Source organism: Arachis ipaensis, chromosome B08 (genome assembly GCF_000816755.2).
Source record: "Arachis ipaensis cultivar K30076 chromosome B08, Araip1.1, whole genome shotgun sequence".
NCBI lineage: Eukaryota > Viridiplantae > Streptophyta > Magnoliopsida > Fabales > Fabaceae > Arachis > Arachis ipaensis.
Genome location: NC_029792.2, coordinates 76,484,809 through 76,498,644, shown reverse-complemented (window position 1 = coordinate 76,498,644; position 13,836 = coordinate 76,484,809). Strand labels below are relative to the sequence as shown.

Sequence of the window (13,836 nt, the reverse complement as noted above, 5' to 3'; positions counted from 1 at the left end):
AATTTTCTTCCTCTTCTTCCAGTTGGTTAAGAGAAACGACTTCAGTGGACATGAGGAGAAAAAGGATACCCACCAAAAAGGAACCCCCATACAACTCTCTTATTCACTGGGACCCAAGAAAGCATATTCAAGTGTTAGAGGAGAAGACTTCAATTCAAATATGGGTGGTGCATTCAGATTTTTCTTCTCGGAAGTTTGCATGCATGGAGTTGAAAGGACTTGTATGGCTTCCTCCTTAATTATTGGAATGAGCAAGAATGGAGTGTGCATGGCTTCCTCCTTTGTTTGTGCTTTTTCCTCCTTTGTTTGTGCATCTTTCTCTTCTTCCATGTGTGAGGGTGGAGAGTTCTCTAATTCACTGGAGTATGAACTCCTTTGATTAACTTTCTAACATTCTTCCGTAGGATCTTGCATTTCTTCTCTTGGGAGGAAGTTTGCTTGTTCCTCTACCAAATGCTTGGTAATCAACTCCACATGTTTCTCTATATTTTTGACACTTATTTTTATATATGCAACTTTGAGTAGTGTTCTCTAATTCATTCATGGCAAGCTCAAGAGCTGATGATTCTTCATATAAATAAGGAGATGATGGTTCTTGATAGATGGAATATGGAGCACTATAGTTTCCTTGGCCTTGACTTTTCCAACTAAAATTCAGATAGTTCCTCCATGCATAGTAATATAAATCATTCCTTGAGTGTGAGTAGTAACCCATGTGATCTCTCTCTATTATTTTTCTTAACACAAAACACAAAACCGAATCAAACACACCATGTGGTAAAAAGAGGGGAAAAGAAGAAAGAATAGGAAGAAATAAACTTTTATTTATTAATTATTTTTTTTATTATGAAGAGAAAATAGAAAACAAAGAAAAAGTGTCTAATCTAGGTAATCAATCAACTGATAGTTGTTAATCACAATTAATTCTCAGCAACGGTGCCAAAAATTTGGTGCGAAATTTATAATCCACAACGTACCGACAAGTGCACTGGGTCATACTAAGTAATAAGCTCAGGTGAGTGAGTATCGATCCCACAAGGATTAACGGATTAAGAAAATAATAGTCAATTAATTATTCTAGTCAGACAATCAAAATTTAGGGTTTCAATAACAAATAACATAAAAATAGAGAATTAAATAAAAGCAAACTAAGATTGGTTAAGAAAATAATATGATAAAGATAATTAAGGTGTTAGAGATGTTTAAATGTCCGGATTAATATTCAATGTCAACTACCTTGATCATGCAAAGATTATGTTTATGGCAAACTCCATCTATTCCTAGGCAATCCAATCTCCTCTAATGCAACCAACCGTCAATCCCTTAATCACTCAATTGCATTAAAGGGTGAAGTTCAAATTCCGATTTATAAACCACACAACCATAAGAACCCCAAAGCATAATGCAGTTATATGTTACGTACCACACCAAGATCAAATAATTAGGAATTGTGAGAAATTGGTTTCAAGTTGTAATTCTAATCATAGAACTTTTTCACGACTCAAATAGAATTCAAATAGAATTAGAGTTATTTTCAAATAATCACTAATCCCTAGGTTGAAGAACGAATCCAATTCTTAAACAATAATCAAAGCATTAATCAAGAGTAGAAGAATAAACAATTATTAATCCATCAAAGTAAATAGAGCTCCTAACCTTAACAATGGAGGATTAGTTGCTCATTAATTACGAAAATTTCTCGGGTCCGGGCCTGTTGTAGGCGTTCGGCACCACTTTGGTGGCATTTGGCATTGCTTTTTATGTAATTCTATGTAACACCCTAATTACCCTGAGCCTTACCTCTAGCTGTAAAGCAAAGGTTAATCAAAGGTTACAACAATTCTAAGACTTATACATATTTATATAGAAGGAAATAATATATAATCTAGAAGCCCGGTGAAGGATTAAACTCAAAAACAGAATTACAAAAGCGTGAATCGTTCAAATGAAGCTAATGCACAAGACACAAGGTATAGATGCAAGAAAATATAACATATATAGATATAAGAGTATAATGACATAGGGAACTAGCCGCAGCTTGATGAATGATGGGTTGGAACCAAAATTCCAACACCTAAAACTCACCGGCAAGTATACTGGGTCGCATCAAGTAGTAAAACTCACTTAGAGTGAGGTCGATCCCACGAGGATTGATGGATCAAGAAACTTTAGTGGGTGATTAGTTTAGTCAAGCTAACATTAAAGTGAAATTTGATGGAATGTAGCCAATAGAAAGTAAATGGAAGTGAATTAAAAGTTGAAGAAATTAAATGAGCAAAATCTTAAATGACAAGAAATGTAAATTGCATGAAATATAAAGGGGAGTGGGTGCTGAAAATTAAAGAAAGCAATAGATAAAGCAACTGGAAATTTAAATGAAAGCAGTAAACAGAACTTAGAACAATTGCCTAAGAGTTAACTTGCATGGAAAGTAAAAGGAATTGGGTGCTGAGAATTAAAATTCAACAAGAAAATGTAGAGAGTAATCAATCAGAGAAGTGTAAGATGAAGTGAATCTGCAAAATATCCAAATAGCAAGGTAAAATTGCTTAAAGACAAAACAGGAAGTGAAATGTGGCTCAATTGTAATAACTAAAAGAAAGTTGAAGATCTCAGGGGTGGAAGAGACTAGAAAACAAGTCTAGATCTCAAGTCCTTCCTTGATCCAACAAGAACAATTGCAAAAGAAGTAGAAGAACAAATTTCAGAAGAAGTAAAGATGAAAACAGTAAAGAGAATTTAAATCCCAAATCATAATTTCTTGAATTTTGCAGACAAATAGGCAGAGAGAGATATCAAGGTGAGATTAAAACATAATTTCTTCAATTCTCCACCCAAGATCCAAAACAAAGAGTAAAAAGTGCAGAAGCAAGAACAAGGAAGAAGAGAGATCAATTCTCCTTCCCAATTCCCAAAAATCAAATTCAAAGAAGAAAATTAAGAGAGCTCCTACTACCACTGCTCTCTAGTAGAGCTCGCCCCCTTAACAAAGATGAAAATGATGCCTTATATAGGCTTTACAAAATGAAAATGAAAATGAAATTGAAAACAAATTACAACTAAATGAAATTCCTATTCTAACTTGTTCTTGTGCCTTTGAGTGATGATGTGGGCTTTGCTTGCTTTGGATTTGAGGAAAAATAGACCCGGATGGCCTTGATGGAATTGGGATCATTCACGTTTGAGTCAACATTGAGGCAAACGTTGACTCAAACGTCTTTGTATGATGGCGTTATGCAGAATGGGTGGTTGCTGTCACTCACGTTTGAGTTCACGTTTGAGGTCAAACGTGAGCTCAAACGTGATCCTCCCCAAGGCAATCTTCAACCAACGTTTGACCTCACGTTTGAGGCAAACGTTGGCGCAAACGTGGCTCCTCCTCCAGGGTATTCTTAAGCCAACGTTTGACCTCACGTTTGAGGTAAAAGTTGGCGCAAACGTGAGCTCCTCTCAGGTACTTCTTAAGCCAACGTTTGACCTCACACGTTTAAGGAAAACGTTGGCACAAATGTTGAGCTCCTCCAAGCCCTTTTGGTCACCTTGCTTGAATGCTTGCTGCCTTCGCTTTTATTGGCTTAGCTTTAATGAACACTAGCTTTATTGGCATTACTAATACTTCATGCATGCTTGGTTCATGATTAATGCTAATGTATTAGCCAATTGGCTTTAATAATGTATGTATGCTTTCATTTAATGCCTTGGAAAAGTATTAAAATAATATCACTTGCATGCATTCTTTCATTAATTCACCGAAGCATTAATTCATTGATCTTAATAATGTATTACATGCATGATTGATTAGTAATACCGTAAAGCTAATTAATAATGCCAATTAAATAATTCATGGTTCATGATGGCATGCATGCATGCTTTAATTGGCCGTGGTATTCTTGGTCATAGGCCACGCTTTTAAAAGCGTGGCCTAAGCCTCCAAAGTGTGCTCAATCTTTAAAGTGTGCTCAAAATTCCTCTTTTCTTCTTTTTGGCTTATTTTGTGCTCTTTTGCTTCTTTTTCTTCTTATTTCCTACAAAATCTATAAAATAAAAAGATCAAGGAAATATGCCAATTAAGTACAAAAGCATTCAATATTTAAGCACAAATCATCAATTTCTTGTATGAAAAAGCATAAAAAAATATGACATGGTGACATATCATCAATGAACCACAATTTTAGGGTTTATGTAGAATTTGGAGGGTTCTATCAACATTCCATCACACTTATCCATATAAAATTCATGGTTTTGTGTCTCCTTCCTAATTTTCCTTGATGATTGAAAACATGCTTTTTAGGCCCTAAATAAGCTATATTTTAATCTCTCTCTATTACCATTCGATGCCGTGATCCGTTTGTTGAGTGATTTTAGAGTTTATAGGGGAAAGAATGGTCTAGAAGAGAGGAAGAAAGCATGCATAAGTAGAAGGAGCATGAAAAATGGAGCTTTGGAACATTGGCATCGACGCGCACGCGTAGCCGACGCGCACGCGTGGGAGCCTGGATTTGGGATTGGTGCACAAATGTAGACGCAAGCGTGGCTGGGCAGAATTCTCATCGACGCGTACGCACACCTGACGCGTACGCGTGGATCACAAAAACCCAGATGATGCGTACGCGTGACGCTCGGCACGTGACTTCTTTAGTGAAATCGTGACTGGCGACTTCTGAGGAGCTTCAGGCCCAGTTTTCAGCTGAATTTTGGAGGAAAAAGACCTTAAGGACCAAGGATTGAAGGATGACTCACACATTACACACATTGGAGATATTTTGGTAGTTATTTTTGGAGTTCATGTTTTTAGAGAGAGAAACTCTAACTTCTCTCTAGGTTTTGGCTTTCTCAATTCCAATTTCACTTGGATCCTTTGGTTAGATCTAAATTTAATTTCAATTTTACATTGTTCTAGTTTGTAGATCTCACTCTTCTACTCTCAATTTAGTGTTCTTGTTACTCTAGCATTGTAGATCTTGGATTTGGATCTTGTTACTTTGATTTCTATTAATGCATTGAGGAATTTCATGTTCATTGTTGTCAATTGCTTTATTGTTGTTGATTGCTTGTGTTAGATAGCTTGAATTAAAATTCTCTTCTCCATTTCACAATGTCTTTCATTCTTGTTCACCAAATATTTGAGAAAATGTCAACTATAGCTATGGAGTAGATTTTCACTCTTGGCTTAGGGGTTGGATAATTGGAGACACTTGAATTGTCAAAGCCTTTTGTTGATTGATAATTGGAAATTGCTAATTAATTTGAATGACACTAACTCTAGTCTTTCCTTAGGATTTGACTAGGACTTATGGACTCAAATTGATTATCTCTACTTGACTTTTCTTCATAGTTAAAGGTTAACTAAGTGGAGCAATAACCAATTCTTATCACAATTGTTAGAGGCAATGAGGATAGGAATTCCAATTCCCAACCCTAGCCAAGACTTTTACATTGATTGATTATCATTCACCGTTGTTTAGTTCAATTTCTTGTGTCACTTAGCTTACTTGTTATTTGTTCATTGCTTTTATGCAAGCTTGTTTACATTTCTTGCATTCAACCTCAAACACCAAGAGAACTCCTAACCAATGATGTGTATCTTAGGGCAACTCCCAGGGAGAACGACTCGGGACTAATACTCTCGGTTATTGATTTTGAATTGTAGACACACATTTTCTATGTTTGATGTGTTATAGCTTGTTGGTTTAGACTATACTCACGACATAATCCTATTGGAAAATTCTATACCGACAAAATATAGCTTATCAAAATGGCACCATTGCCGGGAAGTTGCATATGTGTGCCATGTTGTTAGTTAGTGTAAATATGTGGATATGTGAATACTTGCATTTTTCCTTGATTGTTTGCTAGTTCAATTGTTAGTTAGGATTAAGATTTGTTTAGTACATCTTGTTGTCATGAGCTCTATGCTTCTTTCATCGAATGATGCGTTCACTACCGGATCCGAGCTTAGCCCCTTTTAATCCAGAAATTGAGAGAACTATCTCACATCTTAGGCAAGCTCGAAGACGGTTAGCCTTTGGAGGTGGTGAAAGGGTTCCTACCAATTCATCAACCTTATCCGCAGTTGAATCGGAAACGTCATTTGAGGAGGAAACCATCTATTCTTCCATCGATACTACTAATACTTCTTCTATTGATCTAGGTACCGAAACGATGGCCGCTCCAAGGAGAGTCACTCTTAAGGAAGCCGGTGCTCCAGATTTTGTTCTTCAACCGCTTCAAGTGTGTCATCCGGAGTTAAATGCTAATTTTGAACTCAAAACCGCCTTGATCAATCTTCTACCTAAGTTTCATGGACTTTACGCTCAAGATCCTATTAGACACCTTAGAGACTTTCAAGGTGTATGTTCAACAACTAGGCGGGAGGGTTCCGATGAGGTTACTATTTGGTTGTTTGCCTTCCCATTCTCTCTAGAGGGAAGAGCCAAATAGTGGTTCTACACTTTCCCCGATGAGATTGTTAGTGATTAGAATTTGCTTAGAAGGGAGTTCCTAGATAAATTCTTTCCTCCGGAGGTGATGGATAGATTGAGGAAAGAAATTTCATGCATTGTCCAAGGTGAAATGGAAACTCTATACGAGTATTGGGAACGGTTTTGAAGGCTTCTTGACTCATGCCCTCACCATATGATTGACACTCTAGTGTTGATTAGCTATTTTTGCCAAGGAATGAAACCACAAGACAAGATCCTTTTGGATGCCTCAAGCAATGGTTCCTTGACAAAATACAGAACGGCGGAGGAAGCATGGCAATTGATCACCGATTTGAGCCCACCCAACATGCTAGACAAAGGAACAATCATCCGAGAGCTATTAATGAAGTTTCTACTTGTGGTGAGACCGCTGCCCTTACCAAGACCTTGGGAGAAATGACAAATATTCTCAAGCAACTCCAACTCAATCAACAACAACCTCTACCTCCTCAACAACAACAAAGTCAACAATTGGTCCCCCAAGAGGAATGCCTAAACCTCCAAGAGGATAATACCTTGGTGGCCACTAATGCCTACTACAATCATCCAAACTAAGGTTATCACCAACAAGGAGGCAACTATAATCAAGGGGGTAACTATAGTCAAGGTTGGCAAGATAATTTCAACCAAGGATGGAGGGACAACTATAATCGAGGAGGAAGGGACAACGGTGGAAATCAAAGATGGAACAACAACAACCAACAAAACTGATACCAACAAAATCCTCCATACCAAAACCAAAACCAAGGAAGAGCCTACCAAACCTACCAACCACCTCATCAAAGGCAAGCACCCCAACTCAACCAACCACAAGTGCCCCCAAATCACTTACTCTTCCTCTCCCTCCAACCAAGATGAGATCCGTTCTCTCATTCAGGGACAAAAAAAGTTTCAAGCCTTGATTAACTCTAGCATCAATGGTCTTGCATCTACCATCTAAGCCCTTATTTCTCGTATGGAATTAACCTCTACCTCCAATGTTCAACCCTCAAGCTCTAGTGTACTACCTTCTCAACCTTTACCCAACCCCAAGGGTGGCATAAATGCCATCACCTTGAGGTCCGGCACCAAATTACAAGAGAGGAGTCATGAAGAGCCATGTCAAATAGAGGTCACTCAAGATGAGGATGTGGTTGAGATTGAAGAATTCGAAGAGGAGGATGAAGCCCAAGAGGTAGTTGAAGAAGTGATTGATCAACCAAGGGGTGGAATTCCTAAGGATGGAAATGTCTTGCAAGAAGCTACTCCAATTCCATTTCCCACATTGGCAAGGAAGACTAAGAAGCAAGTTGAGTTGGATCTCAAAATGGTGGAGATATTCAAGAAAGTTGAGATAACCATTCCTCTCTTTGATGCTATCCGCCAGTACCTAAATATGCAAAGTTTCTAAAGGATTTATGCATGAACAAGAAAAAGATCCATGAATTAGAAACTATTCCATTGGGAATCTCCATTTCGGCCTTGATGGGTGATATCCCGAAAAAGTGTGGTGACCCCGGCCCTTGCCTAGTCACTTGCACCATAGATGGGATACATTTTGTTGATTGTATGTGCGATCTTGGCGCTTGTGTGAATATTATGCCCTTGTCCGTCTATGAGGTTTTGAAGCTTCCACCGTTGAAACGGTCGGCCGCCCGGTTTGTTTTGGCGGACAAAAGCATAATTTCCGTAGTTGGTATTGCGGAGGATGTTCTAGCGAGTATAAAGGGATTGGTCTTCCTGATTGATTTTCACATTCTTGAGATGCCCCCTAGTGATTCCAAAAGGACTTCATCTATCTTGCTTGCGAGGCCATTTTTGAAGACCTCCCGGTTTAAATTAGACGCTTTTTCGGGTACCTATTCTTTTGAGATCGATGAAAGAACGGAGAGCTTTAATCTTGATGAAGCCATGAGACATCCACCGGATGACCACTCTATTTTCCGGTGTGATATGATTGACAATGTGGTAGCCGAAGTCCATAATGATGGTTTTGAAGAGAAAAGTATGATTCAAAGTCCAAGTGTGGGGAACCCCCATGTATGTGAAGAAGATGCCTTATCACCCCCACTGCTACCGGATGACAAAGTGCTAAGTCATGAACAAAAGGTAGATTTGAAACCACTCCCATCCCACCTAAAATATGCCTTCCTTAAAGATGACCAAAAGCTCCCGGTAATTGTTGCAAAAGAGCTCACCTCCCACCAAGAGGAGAAGTTGCTTAATATCTTGAGGAGAAACAAAAAGGCCATTGGGGTGGAGCTTGGGGGACTTAGTTGGCATTAGCCCCCAAGTATGTGAACACCGAATTTTCCTAGAAGAAGGAGCTAAACCCGTTCGACAACCTCAAAGGCGTCTAAATCCTACCATTCTAGAGGTTGTGAAGAAGGAGGTCATCCGGTTATTAGAAGCGGACATTATTTATTCGATTTCAGATAGTAAGTGGGTGAGCCCCGTCCAAGTGGTTCCAAAGAAATCCGGTGTTACTACAATCAAGAATGAGAATGGGGAGCTTATCGCCACAAGGGTCCAAAACTCATGGAGGGTGTGTATTGACTATCGGCGTTTGAACTTAGCCACTAGGAAGGATCATTTCCCATTGCTGTTCATCGATCAAATGCTTGATCGCCTATGCGGTAAATCTCATTACTGTTTCTTTGATGGCTATTCCGGTTAGTTTCAAATCCACATTGCTCTGGAAGACCAAGAGAAAACCACCTTCACATGCCCTTTCGGAACGTATGCATATAAAAGAATGCCATTTGGCTTGTGCAACGCACCGGCAACGTTCCAAAGGTGTATGATGAGTATATTTGCGGATCTTTTGGAGCATTGCATGGAGGTGTTTATGGATGATTTTAGTGTCTATGGGGATTCCTTTGATCTTTGCCTAGACAATCTTGCAAAAGTATTAGAGAGGTGTACTAAATCAAACCTTGTGTTAAATTTTGAGAAATACCACTATATGATGAGACAAGGTATTATTTTAAGGCATTGTCTCTAATGATAGGATCTCTGTTGATCCGACAAAGGTCAATGTTATTTCTAGTTTGCCTTACCCCTCTTCTTTGAGGAAAGTCCGTGATTTTCTTGGCCATGCAGGTTTTTACCGGCGGTTCATTAAGGACTTTAGTAAGGTGGCACTACCTCTCTCTCGATTGTTGCAAAAGGATGTGGAATTTGATTTGAGTGAAGAGTGCATGGAGGCATTTGACAAGCTAAAAATTGCTTTGACCCAAGCTCCCATAGTGAGAGGGCCGGACTGGACTAGACCATTCGAGATCATGTGTGACGCCTCAAACTACGCGGTGGGAGCGGCGCTAGCTCAGCGCAAGGGTAAAAATCCTTATGTCATTGCCTATGCCTCTAAGACTTTAGATGGAGCGCAGTCCAATTATACTACCACCGAGAAGGAATTGTTAGCTATTGTCTTTGCCTTGGATAAATTCTGGGCTTATTTACTTGGTTCTAAGGTGGTAGTATACTCGGATCATGCGGCTTTGAAGTATTTGTTGGCCAAAAAGGAATCGAAACCAAGGTTAATCCAATGGGTGTTGCTATTGCAAGAATTTGATCTTGAAATCAAAGATAGGAGTGGTTTGCAAAACTTAGTGGCAAACCACTTGAGTCGCCTTGAGCACACAAAGGGCAATCCCACCCCTATCAATGATACATTTCCTCTTGAGGGCTTGCTAGAAATATCTGAAGTGATCCCTTGGTATGCACCTATTGCCAATTACTTGGTTGCTCGCACTTTTCCTCCCAATTTTTCTCAACATCAAAAGGATAAGCTCAAAAGCGAATCCAAATATTATGTATGGGATGACCCATACTTATGGAGATGTGGTGCCGATGAAGTAATTAGGCGGTGTATTCCCCAATCCTAGTTTCAATCCATCTTGGAGGCTTGCCACTTTTTCGAGGGTGGTGGCCATTTTGGTCCTCAAAGGACGGCTAGAAAGGTCTTGGATTGTGGATTTTGGTGGCCTACACTTTTCAAAGATGCATCTCTCTTTTGTAGCTCTTGTCCACAATGCCTTAGGTTTGGAAATATCTCTAAGAAGAATGAGATACCCCAACAAACTATGTTGTTTTGCGAAATCTTTGATGTTTGGGGTATTGACTTCATGGGGCCTTTTCCAAATTCTAATGGTTTCATGTATATTCTGCTAGCTGTTGGCTATGTTTCCAAGTGGGTGGAGGCGATTCCCACTCGAACCGATGATGCTAATGTGCTTCTTTCTTTTGTTCGGAATAACATTATTTGCCGCTTTGGATCACCACGAGCAATCGTGAGTGATCAAGGCTCTCATTTTTGCAACAAAAGAATGACAGGGTTGATGAAAAAGTATGGCATCATTTATAAAGTGGCTACGGTATACCAACCCAAACGAATGGCCAAGCCGAAGTCTCCAATCAGAAAATCAAGTGCATATTAGAAAAGATTGTGAAGCCTCTCAGGAAGGATTGGAGTTCTAAGCTCGGTGATACGCTTTGGGCCTATCGAATGGCTTATAAGACGCCGATTGGTATGAGCCCATTCTGGTTGGTCTATGGGAAGGCTTGCCATCTCCCGGTGGAGATAGAGTATAAGGCGTATTGGGCCGTAAAAGAGTGCAACACAGGGTTTAGGATTGGAGCCGAAAGAAAGTTACAATTGGTGGAGCTTGAGTGTCTTCTATTGGAAGCCTATGAGAATTCAAGGCTCTACAAGGAGAGAATGAAGGCGGTGCATGATAGAAACATTAAAAAAAGAGAGTTTAGGGCTGGGGAGTTGGTCCTCTTTTATAATTCTAGGTTGAGATTGATGCCTGGCAAGTTAAGATCAAGGTGGGAAGGTCCTTATAGAGTGGAGAAAGCTGAGCCATATGGGGTCTACCACCTGCGCCACCCCTCAAGCCCCAATATCTTCAAAGTTAATGGTCACCGTCTGAAGCTATACTATGGAGAGAAGATGAAAAACAACAAAGAGGTTGAGGTGTTCCTTCTTGAGGAAGCACCCGAAGGCGAAGAGATATGAGCACATAACCGTCCAACTTAAGGACGTTAAAGAAAAGTGCTAGGTGGGAGACACCCCACCATGGTATGACCTTCCTTTGTTTATAGTTCTTGCATATAGTTTTTAGAGTTTTTGTGCCTTTTGTGAGTTTGTTCATAGTATAGCTGATATTTGCTTGATTTTTATGTTGAATTGCTCATGAGGAGTTCATTGATAATGGTTTGATTGAATTGAGATGTTGAAAAAATGCTTAAGGTTGAGTGTACATGAGATTTTTGACGTTTTTGACCCCTTTAGCATGCATTACTACCAATTTGTGCTATAATTGCTCCTCCTCATGTGTATAAAAAAGGGGGGGCATCGACGCATGAGCGTGCAACACACTTGCGCGTCGACGCATTTTTACAACTCCTGGTACTAAAACCAGAGAGTTGGGCCTACTTTGTGCCCGCTTTGTGCCTGGGGCACAACTGTAACCCACGTGTAAGCGTGGGTGACGCTTACGCGTCCCTTGTCATTTTGCACACCCACGCGCAAGCATGGGTGCGTCATACACGTCGGTTGCGTATTTTGCAATCTCTGGTACAAAAACCAGAGAGTTGTTCCCACTTGATGCCAATTTGTGCCAGGCGACCCACGCGTAAGCGTGGCCGACGCGTACGCGTCGGTCATCATTCTTGAAACCCACGCGTATGCGTGATAGATGCGTACGCATCGCTTGTGCTGCACCCTACTCCTGGTACTAAAACTAGAGAGTTAGGCCTGCCTCGTGCCAACTTTGTGCCCAAGGCATAACTCTGCCCATGCGTGCATGTCACCTGACGCGTACCTGTCCCCTCTCCTTCCTGCAACCCACGTGTATGCGTGGGAGACGCTTACGCGTCACCTTCCTTCTCCATCCATCCACGCGTACTCGTAGAGCGCGCCTTAAATTGAATCATTTCTTCATCTTCTTCTTCCATTACTTCCTCCCTTCTTCTCCCACCTTCTACCACCGCCGGCGGTTCCACACTTTCTCTTTCCTCTCTTTCCTTTCCCTCTCCTCTCACATTTTCATCCCACAATCCACCTTGCTTTCTTCTTCTTCTCAAGGTTTTCTCCTACTCCTTTTTCCTTTTTTCTCTTATTCTAAATTTTCTTTCTCTTATTAGTTGCTTTTAGTTTCTCTTTTTCTTTTCTTCTTAATTGCATTTTATTGATTGTCTCTTGCTTGTTTGCTTTCTCTCTTTTCATCTTTTCCATGGGTGTTTTACTTGGAGTTTTCTCTTGCTTTGATGGATCAATTTGACATCTCTTGATTCCTTTATGACTAGGTGGTGTTGTGTTGTTGTTTGGTATTCCATTTGGGGTTTTACATGGTTGAATTCTTCATACTTGCTCATTGTTTTAATATTGCACACCAAGTGTTTGTTAAAAGGTACCTACACCATTTTAGTTCAATTTTGACTTTGTGCTCTCAACTTGGTGCTTCTTCTTCATACACTTGCCTTTCCTTCTGTGCATCGAGCCTATTTTGCTTCTTGTTTACTATTCTTATGCTCGTTACCCATGACTTGCTTTTTCATTATTAGTGATGCTTGAGTTCATCCTTCTCATGCCTTATTGCATGTTTCACTCACTCTTGCATCCCATGCTAAGTGTTATGCCCCATGATTTTCTTCTTGTCTTATTCACATGTTACAGCTGTCATGTCCTCAAGACGCACCATTCTTTTTGGGCATTACCTCTCACTTGCATGCTATTTTCCAAGTGTTGATTATTTGGATCTTAATGTTTCCTCTTCTCCTTCCTTTTTCAGGATGGCCACCAGAAAAGGCAAGGAGAAGGCGTCGAAGAAGCCGGCCACAAAGAGGGCACCCCAAAAATCAACCTCAACGGCGCACCCTACACTAAGAGCTAAGCCCTTTTCAAAGAAGGCGAAGACGACCATTCATATTGATGAACAAGAGAAGGGAAATCCGGAGAGCGACCCCACAAGGTTTCCCAACCGCTTCTGTGAGCTCATGTTCTCGGCCATAGTTGAGAGAAACTATCATTCCGAGCACCTACTCGCTCCTCCGGACCACGTTGCTCAGTATGTACTACCCCACATTGACCGGCGAGGATGGGGATTTCTATTGCGGAGACCACAGGAAGCCAACCTCTCTTAGGTGGTGGAGTTCTACTCCAATTACTACTCCCCGTCTCTTCAGTCGGTTTATGTGCACCGCAAGCAAGTCCCAGTTTAAGAGGAGGCTATTCGGTGAGTGCTTGATGTTTTACCGGTTGACGAAAATGAATTTTGTCTGGTCTAGAATTTTATAAAAATGATCACGTTGTAAGTATAGTTTCTAAACCAACAGAGAATTCCTTCGTACAAAAGTTTGGTTGTCACAA

The 13,836-nt window shown here is 40.3% G+C and overlaps 1 protein-coding gene across 1 annotated transcript; it reads left to right on the top strand.

The window, feature by feature from the left end:
• Window positions 7,884-8,747, top strand: LOC107611146. Its single transcript, XM_016313105.1, has one exon. The coding sequence runs from the start codon at window positions 7,884-7,886 to the stop codon at window positions 8,745-8,747; it is 864 nt and encodes a 287-aa protein (XP_016168591.1).

Coding starts and splice junctions, on each gene's coding strand:
- LOC107611146 (XM_016313105.1), top strand. CDS start 7,884: ATGAACAAGAAAAAGATCCATGAATTAGAAACTATTCCATTGGGAATC.